General features: G+C 36.7%; 3 protein-coding genes across 3 annotated transcripts; 1 reads left to right on the top strand and 2 right to left on the bottom strand.

Moving 5' to 3' along the window:
* Window positions 1-2,307: 2,307 nt before the first annotated feature.
* LOC147544498 (uncharacterized) lies at window positions 2,308-6,346 on the bottom strand. Its single transcript, XM_086636959.1, has one exon. The coding sequence runs from the start codon at window positions 3,340-3,342 to the stop codon at window positions 2,425-2,427; it is 918 nt and encodes a 305-aa protein (XP_086493085.1). The 5' UTR covers window positions 3,343-6,346; the 3' UTR covers window positions 2,308-2,424.
* Window positions 6,347-6,925: 579 nt separating this feature from the next.
* LOC147544497 (zinc ion binding protein) lies at window positions 6,926-9,100 on the bottom strand. The gene is made up of 3 exons (XM_086636958.1): window positions 8,382-9,100; window positions 7,311-8,240; window positions 6,926-7,234 (listed from the first exon to the last, which is right to left on the bottom strand). Exons 1-3 carry the CDS (start codon window positions 8,552-8,554, stop codon window positions 7,132-7,134), a joined length of 1,206 nt encoding a protein of 401 aa, XP_086493084.1. The 5' UTR covers window positions 8,555-9,100; the 3' UTR covers window positions 6,926-7,131.
* A 9,068-nt stretch (window positions 9,101-18,168) lies between these two features.
* LOC147544496 (uncharacterized) lies at window positions 18,169-19,299 on the top strand. Its single transcript, XM_086635720.1, has one exon. It carries the CDS (start codon window positions 18,169-18,171, stop codon window positions 19,297-19,299), a length of 1,131 nt encoding a protein of 376 aa, XP_086491846.1.
* Window positions 19,300-19,521: the final 222 nt, after the last annotated feature.

Here is a 19,521-nt window from a genome sequence, read left to right as displayed (position 1 = left end):
AAAAAGAAGATGATGATTTGTTTCCTTTAAAATTTTGCACCCCGGAAAATTTGTCAAAATCACATATTTCCTTTCAATTTTCCTACCCCGAAAAATATTCTTATTTGCCCAAGATGTTGGCCTTTATTTGTAGTAACTTTTTACCAAATAAATAAAAATTAACAATGTTTAAAAAAGTATATTTAAAAGAACCATAATCCTAATTATAATATATAATAAAAACTAGTATAATAAATAAAAAATAAATAAGATCATTCAATAATCATCATCTATAATTGTAATTTAGTCAAAACTATTAACACTATTAATAAGAAGTATATCCTCGTCTTGCCCACCATTCTGTGACATACAATGAATTTCATCTCTAATTTTCTTGTGTCGAATAGCGTTGAAAGCGTCTGGTTTCATCTTTGTTGATATCCACATCCAAATGAGTATTTTAGATAAAGATTTGACACTCACAAGATTTTCACTCTCGTCTTCTATAATCATGTTATGAATTATAAGCACCAACACATTCATGAAGTCTATTTTTTGTCAAAAACGTGTTAATTTCTTAATAACGAAGTCATAGTTATTAAAATTCCAAATGTTCGTTTGATATCTTTTCGACATACTTCTTACATCATTGCAATATTTTTTTCTTTTGATCTTGGTAGAGAAATAATTCCTGGTACTTTATTAGAACTAATGTATTTTTATCTTACTCTAAAGTAATGCACTATCATCTATTAGTAATGAATTTCAGTTATAATATTAACGATTTATACCATGCAATTTAGGCAATAAATAAAGTAGAATAGAAGTAGATGTGCTTTCAGGCTCCCTAGAATGGTCCTAAGGGTCTTTATATGACCTTTATAGCCTACGATGTCTTAACATGACAGTTATGGTACTTATCCAAATTCATGATGTGTTGCATATTATATTCATGATGTATCAATGTCATTCAAATGTAATGACTCTCGAAGTCTAACATGAAAAGAAGAAAAAAGAAATATTTACAACAACAACAAAAGAACATCAGAAGAAAAAATTTAAGAGCTACATTGAATTAAAATAATATAGAATCTTCTTTTAGTGAAAATTTGGCAAGTCATGTATGAAGTGAATTTGAAAATTTTGTTAAATTTTTAGCAAGATTCTTTTGGTGATTTTGTGCAAGCAACTTTTGGAGTTTTTTTTTTTTTTTTTTTTTTTTTTTTGAAGCAACTTTTGGAGTTGCTCTTCAAATGATTATATTTATTCATAATCTTCATATGACTTTTAAAAGTCAGAGGTTGTCCTCGTGGCCTTTTTCAATTGGAAAATGAATGGGGACTCTCACAACAAGTATACTCCCAAATGTACTCCCCCTCACAAGTCAATGTCATTTTGGTCTTTTCAGTCTGACAAAACTGTAAAAAGATCAAAGTAACTTTGTGATTGGGAGGGGGAGTACACCTGGGAGTATGCCCAGGGAGTATGCCCAGGGAGTCCCCCTATCATCATTGTTTTCAATTCATATTGTAACTATATATTGTATAGTTGTGTCGTATTTTTCAAAAAAAAAAAAAAAAAAAAAAAGTTGTGTCGTATCAACCGCATAAAATGAACTTTTTTTTTGAATGCTTAAGAAAAATGGATAGGCAGAAGTTAAGTTTATTAGAGAACATTTCACTATAACTTTTAAGAAATCATGGGCAAACATGTTTCACGTGTGCGATTTTTCGTCCTATGACAATTATCTTCTGTAGGGCGGTTCTGCAATTTCTTTTGCAAAAAATCCTATTCTGTAGGGCGGTTCTGCAATTTTTAATGTAGAAAATCTAACATACATGACGATTCCTGATGTATTTCCTTGTACTAATCAAATATCAATATTATGCAATTTGATTTTTGTTTGCACCCTTCTACGATATAAAATATGATTTATGTTGATTAATATTGTGAAATACTATGATTTTCTTGTATTCCGATGTACTGTATGAAAAATATAATTTCTGTTGATCGTATTCCATTCTCATTTACCAGTTAAAAGATGGTTTAGTTGTTATCTTATGTTTTATGGCTCAACAAATTTCCTCATTCGAATAAGAACCCGATAAATTTATTGATATTACATTATCTGAAAATACTAATCACAATGAATTGTTTATAAATTATGCGAATCTCTAATATTGAATAAAACTAATCCGAGTCTCTAGATATCAGTATAAATATTTATTTAAAATGGGAGATGTGTATAGATCACATATGTGTTGAACAAAAGATAAGATTAATTTAAATTCAAGAAAAACTGAAGAAAAATAACTAGAGGAAATTTCGTTTTAAATTCAAAGAAAATTATAATGCTATTTATATATAAAAAAAGATATTCAAGAAAAAAATATGGAAAAATTACAAGGGCAAATCCGTCCAAACAAAAAATGAGAATTATCATGCTCAAGAATTGTAATTGTTGTACTTTCCAAAATTAGCAATCTTTCTTGATCGATTTGCACAGAATGAAGCTGCTGTTGAAAGATTTGGTACATTTGAAACCCTACCAAGTTCTCCTGATATTCCGACCGATACCGGCGGTATATCCTTTTGATTCCGGTGATTATTAGGGCTTGCTCTTACTAATGGACTTAAACAGAAACCCATCCCTGATACATTCCGACTGTGTTGTGGTTGTCCTTTCCGGCGAGATGTTTTCACTGATTTTCTCCATCCTGGTGATGATTCCGATATATATCCACTTGTTCCCGATGGTGATTCGTGATCTTCCTCTTCACGAGATGGTGATATTCCTCGAGATTTGTGTCGGTTTCGGAGAGGGTGAGGAGTTGACGGAGATTGTGAATGCTTACTGTGTTTCCGACGACCGGAAATGAAAGATGAGAATAAACTTGATGTAATTGGAGATGAAGTTGTTGACGTTGTTGAAACCCTAGGATCTGGAATTTGTTGATCTGGTTGGGTTGATCTAGTTGAAGAACGGAAGAAATTTGAGAGGAGATTGAACTTACTGTGTTTCTTCTTCTTTGTAGCGGTGACTGTTTCGGATTCTGCGGCGGCGGCGGCGATGGTGGTGCTGGTGTTGGTTGGGCCAATTTGAGGAGTACTGTAAAATCGACCATCATGCCAAGAGGAATTATTAGAACGACGAGAAATGTAAGGAGAAACAGAGCTAGGAAAGATTAACGGCGGTGGATTTATCCGATGTGTGTCAGATTTCCGGCGATCTTCCTCCGATTCAAGAAAATGTTGTTGAGATTGAGATTGGGCGGCGATTAGAATAAAAAGTTGTTCACGGAGACAAGAAGCACAGACGCCGAGGGTGCTACTTCGGTCGGAGATATGTTTCGTACACCTCATTTACACCTTCAAAATCTGACCAATTTTGTTTTTCTTCTTTTTCTTTAATCATCTATTATTCTTTAATCATCTTCACAATTCTGATCTTCAAAGAAATCCCAGACGAGAATCTCGGAAGTTGAGAATTTCTCTCGGCAGATTTTTAGGGAGATAGAGAGAGAGAGAGAGAGAGAGAGAGAGAGAGAGGGAGAGAGGGAAATTGAGATGAAAGACTTCGATGGTGTAATTGTAGGTGAAGACACACGAGATTTATAAAGTAGAGAGAGAAAGAGGAAGAAATGTAGAGAGAGAGAAAGTGAAGAGGGGGAGGGAGGAGTCTTAAAACTTGAAAGTGAAGGGCTGGTGATAAGTGAGTGCCCAAAGTAATTAAATGTGACGGTCCTTTTAGTAGGAGGACCATTTTAGCTTCCTAGTGCTATATATTTATAGGAGGACCCTTTTTAGTTTCATAGTGCTAGGTCATGTTATAGTTTGGTTTCTTCATTAATTAATCCAAGGAAAGCAGTTAATTCTCTCTGGTTTTATACCCGTGAAATGCTCTCCGTGTTAGCGTCGTATTCTGGATAGTCGGCAAACAATTTGTGACTAACTTCATTGGTAATGACAGGAAAACCAAGTTTTTGTCCGATATTTGAAATCCAATGGGGTTAATGTATGATGTATGTGGTAAGTAGAAGGCATGAATTGAGAGATGTGGTTGAATTACTTCCTGAGGTTATAGTCGAAGGCATTGAGGAGGATAAACCGATTTGGCAAGTAACTGAAACAAGTAAATTCAACGTCAAAGACACCTACAACAAGCTTATAGAAGTGATTGATCCGTAGACTGTATGGCGTAGTGGTGGAATCCTACACCATAACTTTGTTGCGTGGATGGTGTCGCTAAAGAGAAGATTAAAGACTAAAACGAAGCTACATGCCTGGAGCATGAATGTACCTAACATATGTTGAAGAAATTTGTGTTTGGCCAATGGGATGAAGAAATTGAATAGGGCACAAAAATATTTAGGGGAAACCATGTTAGAAGCAAATATTGGCTGTCTTGTCTTCAATGGATATATTTATCGTCTATGGAGAGAACGAAATGTTCGAAAGCTAATTCTGTCTAAAATATATAAGTATGGTTAGCTATGGTTTAGTATATAAAATCACTTTACCGTTATCATTCTTGATTAAATGCAAATTTATCGGAATTCCATGATCCATATTTTTGCTAAGGTAACATTTATTATGTCCAATATTGTTTCTGATTAAAAAACATTGATTCAGTAATGTCTATATACATTTTTATGTACAGATGATTCTAATATAAAGAAATTAGCTCAAAACTTATGCAATTTCCCTATATTAATTTATGTTAAATTTATAGGGAAGTTTCATATCATACTATTGGAGTTAGCTCAAAAAATTCAACAAATAGAAAACGAAAACATTCAAATTTCTAGTGTCTACAGATGGAAAAAATACAATTTTATGGGAGAATAGAGAAAATGATAGTAGCTGAATCAAAACCAAAACGTTTCGTTTCAAAGTGTATCAAAAGAAAAAGATACAGTGTGGTCTGTTACGAAATTGTAGTAATAAATATAAGAATTTTCCAATCGAAATTTCTTGGATAAAGAAAACGATAGTTAAACCACGAAACCCACAAATTTAAGCCTGGCAAGTGACAAAATCATTAACTAATCACGAATCATAATAGTCTATGATGAATAAAATTCACCCATTAAGAAAAAAATTTAGATTTGTATTTAAGAACAATTTATGGGAGTTTGAAAAGCATAGTAGTTTATTTCACTTGTCAGTTGGAACACCACCAATATTCAATACCAAAACAGGAAACCAAAACTATGGTCGGGATGAAGATCACTTATATTCACATTTTCTTGCTTAGATCATCAGACTCTGTTTTTTGCTATCCAAATCCCTCTAAAGAAAGAGAGAGAGAGATAAAAGAAGAAAAAAATGGGAGCCATACTATACAAGTTAACAAGTGGAATTCTATGGGTCCCACAAAGCATCTCTATAACAACATTTTTGCCCGATTTTCGGTTCGCTAAATAATTCCGACTGGCCGACTAGTCAGTTTGGTCTTAGTGAATCAACTCGGGATTCAATCCGAGTAGGATTTTGGTCCCTAGACGAGTCGGCAAGATGGAGACTCAGGAGTACTCGCGGCAATATGCTTGGATCAATCCTGACTTTTCCTTGGTAGAGTAAGATATACAAACTAAAGTTGCCCTATCTCCATTTGTGCACAAGTTATCCTCCAATTTGTTATTGTTGTTAAATTTTTATTACAGGCCCTTCTGTGAGGGGTTTGTGCTAGGTCTTTGGACTGAAATATCATTTACTTGATATTTAAATTCAGACCCATCTGAAGTAAATCAAAGACAATTTTACTACGATATCGAGTTAACTTCAGAAAGATCCTGAGAATGATCTCTCAACTTTTAGGAGGTTGTCATGTGACGAAGAAATGTTTGAAAAACGACAAAACAGCAGTGTAACGATTCATAGACGTTAAACTAATCGACAATTTTAATGAGAGCATTATAACAGTTACAAGTAGCAGTAAACCTAATAACCAAGATAAAACTAGCCAAGTAGGTTCAAGTCCTTTCCTATATATAATATCAAAATTCATCAGGTATCCTCAGCAATAAATTGTTGATTTTATCATGCCTTAGGTTTAACCATTTAATCAAAAGATTTTGAAGAATCAAATCGTTTGGCTTTGATACTAAGTGAACTCATAAGACCTAGAGAATCTAGAAACAGAAAACTGGAAAAAGATAGAGGCCTAATTCGATATACCTACATGATTGAAGACAATTTATTAGAGTTAAACAAAACAATTTCAAGAGTGAATAGAGTTAAATGTGGGAGAAGGATGATAGGAAACAAAAGTTTCATGTTCAAGCCACATAGTCCCACATCGCTTAGAAAGACCTTTCAAACAGGGTAAGATAATACCTTGTCTTCGATATCGGTGGGCCTTTTGGATTAGTTTCGCACCAAAGGTGATCAGCAAGAGTAGTCTGAGGTGAACCCTAGTCTAGGGCAGCCTATGCCAAGGAAAAAAACTTGTACCATGTGGATTTAGGCTAAAATATTTTGGTCGAGCTTAAATCAAGGACAGCAATATGGTTGGTATTCGGACGGGTATTACATCAAAAGATCACTCGAAGTCTCAAACAATTTAAGAACCATGAGTATAAAAATAAAATAGCTGCCACTGGCAAATATTATCAGTTTTTCACCATATGAAATAGATTGAAGAACTCGATAATTACTAGTCTACTATGTATAAATCAGTAGAATTTTGGAGGATCTTTGACAGAAATCAGACCAATTGAAGGTAATGAACAGTACTCCTACTGAACAGAATTTTCGACTTGGACTCAACTATTTAAGGACCGCTCAAAATCGAAACCCAAAAAATCTAAAGAACGAAACATATTTGAGCTAGACAGGAAGGTGGATCAGGATCACCAATACTAGCCTAGGTCTAGTTTTCGATTGTTCAAGAGGAGTGAACTTTCATAAAATAGGAGTGAACCTAAAGTAAGAATGAAACATATTTGAGCTATAACCATTTGAAGTTCAAATTTATCATAAAGAAAGATCCAAATATCTTGTTTGCATCTTAACTTACGACAATGAACATGTTACAAACTTACAGTAATACTATTCTGAGTCAAAATGTTATTTTCATATTGAAACAGCTATTTAAGGAATTCTACGATTCAAAATAAAATACTGTGACAAGAATAAATGAATTTGAGCTTATCTTGCACTGAAAATGGGTTCGACGTCAATTGTAGGTTGTGATCTTCGAGTGTACTTGAGGAGTAAACCTTCTGAAGAAAGACCCGGTACACGTAAATCCCTACAAAATAAAGATGAATGGGTATAAGAATAGGAATCTAAATAAAGAAATATAGATATAATTGGATCAAGCAAACCTGATATAAGGCTGCAAATCTTTCCACTCCCACTTAGCTCGTTCACGAAAGAGAGCTGCAAATCGCTCGGGAGGAGTGGACGGTAAAGAGGAAACACTAAAAGCACGAATACATGTTTCAACTCCAATTTTTTCAACCAAAACTTCTCCTTCCAACATATCAATTTCGGCAAACATTCCAGAAGGAATTTTCTGCATCCATTCCTCCATGAACTTGTCCATTTTCATCTTCCCTTCTCTCAAAACACATTTTGCAAAATGAACACAAACCCTTTTCTCATCTAATCCCCATAAACAACTACTTCCGTCTTCTTCATCTAATTTATTCCCAAATACCACCAAACAGTGACGTGCAATTTTACGCGAAAACCCATCAGATTCTAATACACTCAAAACTTCATCTTCCTTGAGTGAATTCAAAGACCATCCATTCAGTACAGAATTATTCAAAATCAAACTTAAAACAATACCCATATAATTCTCATCAACTATTCTCCAATACCCATTAATCTCCAAAGCTGAAAGAGCTTTTAACTCAGCTCTCAATTGTTCATCACTTGCTTGAACACTTCCTACCAAATCTTCCCATCTATATAACCCTAAATTCTCTTTCTCTTTCTCTATCTCTTCCATATCTTCATTTGAATCCTCATCAGATCTATAAGGATTTTCCATGAGTAAAGATTTAAGCTTTCCTAATCTTGGAGCTACCTCAACAATCTCCATATTTCCAGGAGCCACTTTAATAACATGAGCACTATTATCTGATTCAGTTTTTTCACCATTTTGATGATTAGAACTATTATAGAGAGAAAGTTCAGCTGGGGGGATGAGAAATACGGAATTCGAATTCCCGACGAATTTGAGAGCGTAAGTAGTGGAAGCAGTACAGAGAACTGCATCTTCATCGGGTTCTCCTCGAACAGTCACTCTGGAGAAAATAAAATAAACCCTAATAGTATTAAAATATGAAAACCCTAGGAATGAACAATAGCAAGTAAATTTGGGGGTATATGGAAGACGAAACCCGAAAAATAAAATAAAAATTGGAGTGAGATTTGGGGGATTTTACCTGTTTTGAAGGATATCAGGAAGGAGGGTTTCGTCGAGTTCAAGTAAGAGGAGATCGTCATGAGGACCGAAGAGATGATGATAAGCTATAGAGATTGATGAGTTTGGTTGAAGATTAATTACTGCTTCTGCTCCTCCTCCTCCTCTTTTACCTGGTTCTGCTACTTCCTCCATCTCTCTCTCTCTCTCTGAACAGTCTCTGTATTACCTCTTTATTTCGCGCGCTTTCAATTGTCATTTCCCGCGCTTTTCAATATTTACAGAGAGTGAGCTAATTTAAGTGTAACCGATCAAACCTAGTCGAATCCGACTGTGCCATTTTTTTTCTCGGCTCGGTTTGTTAAGAGTTTGTTTTTTTTTTTTTTTTTTTTGTTAAGGTGTTCGATTAAATTAAAAAACCAACGTATTCTTACAGTACAAAGAGATTAAAAAATAAGGGATTCTGCACCACGATTCTGATTTATTCGTCTTTCTAGCTCGCTTCGCGAGCCTGTCAGCTGGAATATTGCAATTTCTATTGACGTAGTTGAATTTAACTCGATCAAGATCATTTAAGGTTTCCTTTATTCTCTTGATGTGAACTCTCGATTGCCAATGAACTACATGCTCTGGATACTGTAAATGGCTGATGATATTGATGTTATCACTCTCAATTATGATGTCTTTATACTGATGTTTAACTGCCCAGTGTAGTCCTTCAAGGATGGCAAGAGCCTCCCCTTCTTCGCTATTTCTGCTTCTGGTTATAGTGGTATGAGCTTCAACGAATTTTGCGCTAGCATCATGAATAATTAAACTTATACCTGTCATTTCATTCACATTAGTAAAAGATGCGTCTACATTCATTTTCAGCCAAGGATGTTCTGGTGGATTCCATTTGTTATTCAAGGGTTTGGTAATTTTATTATTCGATATCTTAATATTAGGAAATTTATTAATCATTCGTATGATGTGTGATAGATCAGTAATTTCATGTTGGAAGCAATGATCACATCTAGTTTTCCATATGATCCATAAAATTGTTGAAAGAAGATTCTGAAAAGATTTATCTTTAAATTGAGGGGTAAATTCCCAAGAAAAAATCCATTCTGTCAGGTTCTCTATTTTCTCCGAAATGATATTAAAATGGAACCAGATATTTTTAGCCAATGGACAGTGGAGGAGTGCATGTTCAATAGTTTCAATCGCCTCGCAGTTGGGGCAATAAAGATTGTTATTAATAAATTTCCCTATTCTCTCCCGCACTGGGAGCGCCTTTATACAAATCTTCCAAATGAAAATTTGAATTCTAGGAACATTAGGAATATTCCAAATGAACTTCCAGTTAGGTTGTTGATTCATGGGTGAATTAATACTAGTGCAAAGATAATTATACATGGATTTAACCGTGTATTTACCCGATTTTGTCAGACTCCAAATCCTCTGATCAGCTCCATCCGGACAAATCGGGATGGCTTTAATGAGATTCTGGGTAAGTTGATCAAAAGTATTATTAAGCGCTATATCATCCCACCTATCATTATTGATAAGTTGTGCTACTTTGATGAAATTAGTATTATTAGTAGACACGTGTGAATGGTTAGTACCCGGAATCCAGTTATCTGTCCAAATATTAATTTGAGAGCCATTGTGGACTTTCCAGGTCGTCAACTCATCAATCTTATGTATTTGCCTAGTTATAGTTTTCCAAAGCCAAGAGTGATGTGCCTTAAAAGCTCCGGGGGATTCCGTGTTAGGATAATATTTATCCTTCAAAAAGCGGACCCACAAAGCATCAGGCTCGGCTTTGAGTCTCCAGGCAAGTTTACTAAGCAATGCTATGTTATCAAGCTCCGTACGATGAATTCCCAAACCTCCCAAAACTTTAGGGAGGCAGATGGAAGACCACGATTTGGTACAAATCCCTCTGGACTTACCCCACCAAAACGACTTCTGAATGGTCGTAATGCGTTTGCAAATGCCTTTAGGAATGGCAAAGCATTGCATTTGGTATCGGGGTACGGCAGCAGCTATTGTTGAGATAACAATAGTGCGGCCAGCTTGAGAAAGGAATGAGAAGTTCCATTTCTCCAGTTTATTCTTAATATTTTGAATGAGATCCTGGAAAGCACTCTGCTTGTTAGCTCCAATGAACAAGTGAGCCCCAAGGTATTTATCCGAGGGAGAAGCGTATTTGACCTTCAACAAGCGCATTATCATACGCTTGAACTTCGGATGGGAGTTTTTCGAGTAGAATATGTTAGATTTCTTATAGTTTATCATTTGTCCTGATGATTCGCAAAAAATCATAAGGATGTGCTTGAGAGTGTGTATGTTGTCTAGAGAGTTCCGACCGAAGATTATGCAATCATCGGCGAATAGAAGGTGAGAAATGGTCAATTCCAAGTTGTTAGTAGGGAAACCCTTAAAGGATCCTTGGTCCTGATTGGATACTAGAAGTCTACTCAACCCTTCCATAGCCAAGATGAAGAGGAAAGGGGACAGAGGGTCACCCTGACGAATGCCTCTGGTCGGGTAGAAGGTACGCCCTGGATGACCATTAATCAGCACCGCCATAGAGGAAGTAGAGATACAAGTGTTAATCAAACTAATCCATTGCTCGGAGTAACCTAACTTCCTCATAATATCTGATAGGAAATTCCATTCTATTCTATCAAAAGCTTTGGACATATCCAACTTCAATCCAAAATATCCCGCTGTTCCTTTCATCTTTATCATGGAATGAATAATTTCCTGCCCTATGATAATATTATCTGAAATTTGTCTACCCGGGAGATACGCCGCCTGGACCGGAGAAATGACGTCCGAAAGAGTCTCCTTAAACCTATCCGCTAGAATACGAGTTATGATTTTATAGGTGGTATTGAGGAGACTAATGGGCCTGAAGTCCGCCGGGGACTGTGGAGTAGCTGTTTTCGGGATAAGGCAAATATGGGTATGATTGGCTTCTGCCGGAAGCGAGGCGGTAAGAAAGAAATTATGAACCAGCTGATGGATATCAGGACTAACCGTGTCCCAGTTAGTTTGATAAAAGAAAGGCGGGTAGCCATCCGGACCCGGGGCCGCTTCTCTCTTAAGACCCTTGATTGCAAGGTTAATCTCTTGTTCATCCGGGATAGCTGTCAGCTTGTTATTCTGCAGGCTAGATATACTCGGTTGAAATAAATTTAGAATGTTCGGATCAGTACTTGTATGGGCAGTAGAATTAATCTCTGAAAGGTGTTCGGTAAAAATCTCTTGAATCTTATCGGTATTTTCCTGCCAATCCCCATTACTATCTTTTATTGCCCTGATTCTATTATGTCTATTACGCTGGATGGCCTGTGAATGAAAGAATTTAGTGTTCTTATCGCCCACCGTAATAAAGTTGTTTCTGGATTTTTCTTTCCAAATATTCTCTTGATGAAGGAATAGTTGTTCAAGTTGCTCGTTCAACCTATTAAGAGTTTGTTTGTTACGTGTGAAATGTTTTTTTTTTGTTGAACTAGCTTTCATAGATTTAATAACAGCGTTATTACAATATTTATTAACTAACATACGAGGTACATTCTTCCACTCTTTGCTCGCGTTTTTCTTCCTTGCCCATTTAGCTAATCTGTCTGCGCTGGAATTGAGTTCTCTTTTCGTGTACTTGAATTTCACCACTTCGAATTCTTTTTTGCTTTCTCGAATTCTCCGGATGTGGATTAAAGATTGTCATTGTAACGTGTGATGTTGATTGTCAAGATGTTTGATGAGGTTGATATTGTCGCATTCTACAATTATATTCTTGAGTTGATTAGCTTTGGCCCATTCGAGGCCGAGTAAGATTGCCGTCGCCTCTCCTTCTTCACTGTTTCTGGCTCTAGTGAATTTTACTTTCGCTCCTATGAATTTCGATTCTGCATTGTGAACAATCAAGCTAATGCCCACATTGGATGTTATATTAGTAAAAGATGCATCAACATTCACCTTAATAAAATTCTGGGGTGGGGGTTGCCATTTCTCACTAGGAGTATGTTTGATTTTCTCCAGGTTCATATTGATTTTTGGGAAGTTTTCGATCATTCTGATTATTTTACTCAGGTCATTGATTTCATATTGAAAACAGTGGTCACACCTCACTTTCCATAAAATCCATAAAATGGTCGAAAAGTGAATATTTTCTTTGGTGTAGCAAAGATGAATTTGATTTTCCCAAGAGAAGATCCAGTCAGATATGGATGTAATATTTTCAGATATGATATTGTAGTTAAACCAGATGTTTTTAGCCAAAGAGCATGTTCAATAGATTCTATACTAGTGCAGTTGGGACAAGTGGTATTATTGTCGATGTATTTTCCGATTCTTTCCTTAACAGGGAGAGCTTTGGTGCAGATTTTCCAGATGAACATTTTGATGCGCGGAACGGTTGGGAGAGACCAGATGAAATTCCAGTTCTGGTTGTTAGGGTTGTGATTGCTGTTATTATTGCTGAGGTACTGATACATGGAAGCAACCGTGAATTTACCCGATTTGGTGAGTTTCCATCTGAGCTGGTCCTTACCTTCGCTGTTCACTGGGATAGTTTTGATAAGGTTCTTAATATTAACGTCGAAGTTGGCTCTAAGCACTTCATTATTCCAGTTGTTGTTCGAGATAAGTTGAGCTACTTTGGTAAGATCTGAGTGATTGTTGTTCTGAATAGTTCCATTGATTTCAGGGATCCAATTGCCAGTCCAGATGTTAATGTCATTACCCGATTGCACTTCCCAAGTTGATAGATCATCAAGAAGGCTACAGTGCTTTCTGATCGTCTTCCAATTCCAGGAGTGATGAACTTTAGCAGGGCCTGGGGTGTTGGAGTGCGGGAAATACTTTGCTTTAAGGAGTTTGACCCATATTGCTGCTGGTTCAGTCTTAAGTCGCCAGGCCATCTTAGAAAGGAGAGCTGTATTATCCAGATCTGGTAGATGAAGCCCTAGCCCTCCAAGTTTCTTAGGAGTGCAGATATAAGACCAGGCTTTGGTGCAAATACCTTTCGACTTACCCCACCAGAAATTCCGTTGAACGGCCTTGATGCTTTTGCTTATTCCTTTAGGAATTGCAAAGCACTGCATCTGATATCGGGGTACGGCCGTCGCTATGGCTGAGATGACCACAGTACGACCAACTTGGGATAGGAACGAGTGGTTCCACTTATTGAGCTTATTCTTGATGTGCTCCAGGATATCCTTGAATACTTTGGTTTTTTGTGCTCCGATGAACAGTTGGGCTCCCAGGTATTTCTCTGAGGCGGAGGCATATTTAACTTTCTGAGTGCGCATAATCAGTCTTTTGAACTTGGGGTGTGAATTCTTTGAGTATAAGATGTTGGATTTAGCATAATTAATCATTTGACCCTAGCTATCACAGAAGTCCTGAAGAATCTTTTTGAGGATGTGGATGTTGTCTATTGTGTTTTTACCAAAAATGATGCAGTCGTCGGCGAACAGGAGGTGGGAGATCTCAAAGTCTGCATGATAAGTAGGAAACCCAAAAACCTATCTTGATTATTATTCATCATCAACTTACGACTTAGGCCTTCCATAGCTAAAGTGAAGAGGAACGGGGAAAGCGGGTCACCTTGCCGAATACCTCTAGAAGGATAAAAAGCTTTACCTGGTCGACCATTAATAAGCACTGACATTGATGAAGTAGAGTTGCATGTATAGATCATCTTAATCCAATGTTCGTCGTAGCCTAGTTTTCTCATGATGTCTGTTAGAAATTTTCATTCTATTCTATCGAAAGCTTTGGACATGTCTAACTTAAGACCAAAATATCCAGCGGAACTTTTCATCTTCTTGAAAGAGTGTATAATTTCCTGTCCCATAATGATGTTGTCTGTTATCTGACGACCGGGGACGTAAGCTGCTTGAAAGGGAGAGATAATCGGGGTTAAGGTGTGCTTGAAACGTTCAACCAACAACTTGGTTATGATCTTGTAAGTGGTGTTCAGGAGACTGATGGGTCGATAGTCTGCCGGGGTTTGGGGGATAGGGGTTTTGGGGATCAGACAGATATGAGTATGATTTATATCAGGAAGGAGGTATGTTGTTTTGAAGAAATTCTGAACCAGGTCATAAATATCTGCGTTTACAGTCTCCCAGTTAGATTGGAAGAAAAAAGGAGGGTAACCGTCTGGGCCCGAGGCAGCTTCTTTCTTGAGACTTTGAATAGCCCAATCGATTTCTTCCTTGTCTAGAATAGCTAGTAGGTCTTTGTTCTGATTCTGCGTGATAGTGGGAGTGAAAAGGTTGAGAGTATTCTGATCTTCTCCAGGATTGATCGTAGTACTAATATCAAAGAGATGTGAAGTGAAAGTATCTTGAATGTCTTTTATATCTTCGTGCTAAGTTCAAGCCGTGGAAAACTCTCAGTCAGCTGAATCAAGACCAAGCGGACCCTTGGGTGATGATTGGGGATCTCAACTCTATTCTTGATCCCATAGAGAAGAGTGGCGGCTCTAAAGGGTCCAATTCTAATATTCCTAAAATCTTGGAGATTATCAATAAATTTGGCTTATTAGATTTAGGCTATCATGGTAATTTCTATACTTGGAGTAATAAACAACTTGGAGTAATAAACAACTTGGAGAGAATATGATTCAAGAGAGGCTGGATAGGGCATTGGCTAATCTTCAATGGCTTCACCAATTTCAATCTTATGGAGTCACTCACTTGGAAGCAGTCGGATCAGACCATTTGCCCATCCTTCTTGACAACAAAGATCCTAGTCAAACTACCCTTAAATCTTTCAAGTTTATCAGAACGTGGATGACCCACCCTGACTGCTATAACTTCATTGCTGACAATTGGGAACACATAAAACAATATCAGAACCACAACAATATTCAACAAGACCTTAAAAAGCTTAGCAAGCAGCTATCTAAATGGAATACAAAGGGCTTCGATAACATAGAAAATAACATCAATCAGATTACAAAAAGCCTTCAAAATAGTAAATCAAAAGAGGAAGACCACAAACTCACACTTGCCCTGGAGGAGCTCTTCAACCAGCAAGAGAGTTTATGGAAGGAGAAATCAAGAAACAACTTTATCACCATAGGCGACAAAAATACCAAATATTCTCAATCTCAGGCTATTACGTGTGAAATGTTTGGTGGGACAATCAGTTTTTTATTTTCGGAAAGAAAAACAACTTTTTCCGATTAGAAATCGGTTTTTTTTGTGATTGATATGTGGTAAGAAAATTGAGAGGAAGTTTTAAAGGTGCCTCACGATATCTCTATTGGTGCCCATTTTACACCTAAAAGGAGAGCGAGGAAATAACAGAGGGCGCACTTAGGAAATATCTCATTCCTAGTTGAAGCACAGGAACACAAGTCGTTGGAGAAGGAGAAGATCAGCGTTGTTGAAAACCTAAATTAATAAATCTAAGTAAGAAAGATCACGAAAATGCATGCCTTTGGAGAAGATCATGAGGTTTATTACATATATAAAAGGTATGGGTTGATCAATTTAGGGGATGGATCTAAGCAAATCAAATGATTTAATTTTCTGTAAAATTGGTACTAAAAAATCCATTGAATGATAAAATAGGATATTCCACTCATCTCTAGTGTGTTCAAAAGGCCGGGCCGGTCCGAGTTGGGCTCGGCATCAGCCCGGTCCGTACAAGGCTGGCCTGTACGAAAAACGGGCTAGGTTGACCCGAGTTTATTTCTGGTCCCGGGCTGGGCCTACGTTTTGAGTCCGGCGGGCCCAGCCCGGGAAAACACGAGGTTCAACCTGTTTTTTCCTTTTTCTTTTTTCCCTTCCTTGCTTTTTAAAATTCCTTAGATTTCTTTAAAGTTCCATAGGTAAATCTTTAAATTAATGAGAAAGTCTTTTCTAAAATTCCATAAATTTCTTTAAAATTTCATAAATTTATTTCTAAAAAGTTTCATTCCTAAAAGGGGGTTTTAGTACAAGACCTCCATTTATTTAGCTATATTAGGAGGATAGCCTTAAAAACATTTTCGTTTAGGCGTTAACGCCCAAAGCTCATTTTCCCGTCAAATAGCCATGAAGTAGTGGCCGTGCGAATCACATGCTCACCCACTGCAAAATACCCCCGTCTAATCCTACGGCCAGAAACAGATAATGCGATGAAGGGTCATGATCTAACAAATTTTTCAAAACTGTCGCATCCCACTCCTCAGCAAATTAGAAAACGCGGGAGTAAATGCATCTCACTTTTTTTTCTCGATTTCTCTCTAACCGTACCAACGAAACCCTAGAAATTATTTCTTCTGTTCAAGCTGTGATTAGGGCAAAATCGAAGTTGGGTTTTGAGCAGCAAGGTTTAGATTGATGTCCATCTCTGTTTTTCTCTCTAAGGTTGTCGGTTAAGCTTCAAATCCTTTTATTATTATCACTGGGTTGTCTTGATCATCCTAAATTATTGAACGAGTAATGACTTCTCTTCGTGGTTTGTAAGTAGCTATAGACCAAGCTTTATCATCTGTTTACTTGTCATTTGAGTCATTTACATAATATACACTCGATATTTGATACTTTTAGTCTGGGATTTAGGGTTCTTGTTAGTGATGCTGTTAAGTATAATATAGTCTTTATCATATTAGGTTCCTGTTAGTGATCTTTTGATATGTATAAGATAGTCATTATCATATATTCTGCTTGTTAGTGATGTTGCTTTGTTGTTTTAACATTACAATGCCATATTCTTTTGTTCATACTGTTGTTTTAACCTTATAGTGACATATACTTGTTAGGTTAATGTTTCTTACATGTTATGGTTTGTTTATTATCTTAATTCTTGTGAATTGTAAATGTGTTTGCCTTCCTTCTATCTATCAGGCTTAGGGAAGAGCTTGCAAGTAGAACTCTTATTGTTAACTATTTTGGTCATTGGAGAATTTCCCAAAAGAAGGGAAATTGGAGATATGAGGACTATTTAAGTGGAAAGATTGTTATTTTTGAAAGTGTAGACGGGGATGAGCTAAACATGATGGATTTGGTTAAAGGTATGGGGTCTAGGGACATGGATTTGGTAGGTCACAACATGGTTTTCTTGTACTTGAAGAAAAGCAAAATGATAACAATTCATAAAGAGGTTGATTTGTTGAAATGGTGCCAAAAGGAGATCTGATTCTTGGGGAAGGGCTAACTTGTTCTTAGATCACAACCCTCCATTGAATAGAAATATTCATAAGGGTACACCTACTAAGGAGATGGGGACAGAACATAGCCATACTACACCTATAGGGCAAGGAATAGTCAGAGTTAGCAAGAGGATCCCATGTCTCCTTAGGAGTTCTACTATTAGGAAGAAGTTATAAGAAGATAGCGAAGTTGAAGAAGTTATAGGAAGCAACAAGTCCAGGAAAAGGAAGGAAGGAAAGCAAAAGGTTACAGAAATGGAAGCAGAGTATGAGGACTTGGTTGATGAAGAGTTAGATGACATACCCAATCTAGATGGGATTGAACCCACCTCAAATGATGCCCCAATTGAACCTCATGTGAGGCATTATGATTTCAATGCAATTCATAATGATGTCCCAATTGAATCTCAACAACCTAAGACTGATGGATTGCCAACTGGCATAGATGACCTTCCTGTTGTAGAGGATTACTATAGCTACAACTCAGAAAGTGATGATGACTATGATCCCAACTAAAGATAATGAGACTCATGGGTCAGATTCTGATGTAGATCCAAGTGAACATCCTATGCCACCATCATAGTTTAGGGAATTTGTTAATGAATCACATAACCTATATACAAATGAAGAGTCCTTAGAGCACAATAGGGTTGAGTTGCCAATGGATGTGATTTCTGAAGGTATGAAGTGGGATAATGTGCATGAAGCTAGGATGTTTTTAAGGAAATTTGATGTGCTCAATATATTTGAGTACAAGTTTGTTAAAAATGAAGATTACAGGTTGAGAGCTAAGTGTGTTAATTCAGATGATGGGTGTCGTTGGTTCTTCTATGCTAGGAAAAGTCCAAAAGACAATATCTCAATTGTCTTGAAGCAGATAGCTAACACACATACATGTAAGCATAATTCCACATTGCATAACAGGATGGCTCATTGTTCTTTTGTGGCTGAAGAGTTGGAGGACATAATCAGAGCCCGAAAAAGAAACAACTTCACCCTCAAGAACATCATAGATGTTGTTTGGCCAAAGTTTACTGTCAATATTAGTTATTGGACAGCTTGGAGAGCAAGAGCTATTGCTCTTGAGAGGATTTATGGGAACTATGAAAATGGTTACAAAATGGCACCAACAATGTGTATGAATCTTTTGAATTCGAACCCAGGAAGTATGGCAACATGTGCAAGGTATGATTCTGACCGTAGGTTTAAAAACTTATGTATTTCATTCAAACCATTCTTGGATGATTTTGTGAGGGGTTGTAGACCTGTAATTGGCTTAGATGGATGCTTCTTAAAGGGTAAGTATGGTGGTGTTTATTTGGCTGCCACTGCTCTAGATGGGAATAATGGTTTATACCCTTTAGGAATCTTCATTTGCAACTTAGAAAACTTTGAGAATTGGTTTGAATTTCTTAGGCAAATCAGTGACTATGTAAAGAAACACCCAAACCTTCTCACAATCATCTCTGATGGGCAGAAGGGGTTGATTGAAGTTGTGGCTCAAATCTTTCCAAATAGTCCACACAGATTTTGTTTCAGACACTTATACAAGAACTTTAATAAGTCATTTGGTGGTGATCATCTTAAGAACTTGTCATGGTCAGCAGCCAAAGCATACAAGAAAGAAGATTACCAAAAATGGGCTGATGAAATGAAGAAAGATGATGAAAAAGCATACCAATGGCTGCATAGACTAGATGTTAGTACATGGGCCAGGTCCTTCTTTGATGAAAGAACTAAATGTGAACATATTACAAACAACTTCTCAGAGAGTTTGAATAGGAGATCTTAGAGATCTACCAATGTCATCAATGGTTGATAAATATCATTTGATGATGATGTCTCTTTTATATGAGAGAAGGAAGATACCTAGGAAATGGGATCCAAATGGAATTGTTCCAAGAGCACAGAGAGTGATAGATGCCTTCAAGAAGAACATAAACAAGTTTAGAATCCAAGGTTCAAGTGACAATCTTTTTAATGTCTATGAGGTTAACACTCCTAATAGATGGAC

Source organism: Eschscholzia californica, unplaced genomic scaffold, assembly GCF_041429995.1.
Source record: "Eschscholzia californica isolate CP2 unplaced genomic scaffold, dmEscCali1.0.p SCAF_4, whole genome shotgun sequence".
NCBI lineage: Eukaryota > Viridiplantae > Streptophyta > Magnoliopsida > Ranunculales > Papaveraceae > Eschscholzia > Eschscholzia californica.
The sequence above is the reverse complement of the archived record's forward strand: the minus strand, read 5'-3'. Positions and strand labels throughout refer to the sequence as shown.

What these genes read in the sequence shown, in the direction of transcription:
- LOC147544498 (XM_086636959.1), bottom strand. Translation starts at nt 3,342, where the DNA reads ATGAGGTGTACGAAACATATCTCCGACCGAAGTAGCACCCTCGGCGTC.
- LOC147544497 (XM_086636958.1), bottom strand. Translation starts at nt 8,554, where the DNA reads ATGGAGGAAGTAGCAGAACCAGGTAAAAGAGGAGGAGGAGGAGCAGAA. An exon ending in CCTGATATCCTTCAAAACAG is followed by an intron (nt 8,241 to 8,381) that starts GTAAAATCCCCC and finishes TATTTTCTCCAG; the next exon opens with AGTGACTGTTCGAGGAGAAC. An exon ending in GATTTGCAGCCTTATATCAG is followed by an intron (nt 7,235 to 7,310) that starts GTTTGCTTGATC and finishes TTTATTTTGTAG; the next exon opens with GGATTTACGTGTACCGGGTC.
- LOC147544496 (XM_086635720.1), top strand. Translation starts at nt 18,169, where the DNA reads ATGGATGTGATTTCTGAAGGTATGAAGTGGGATAATGTGCATGAAGCT.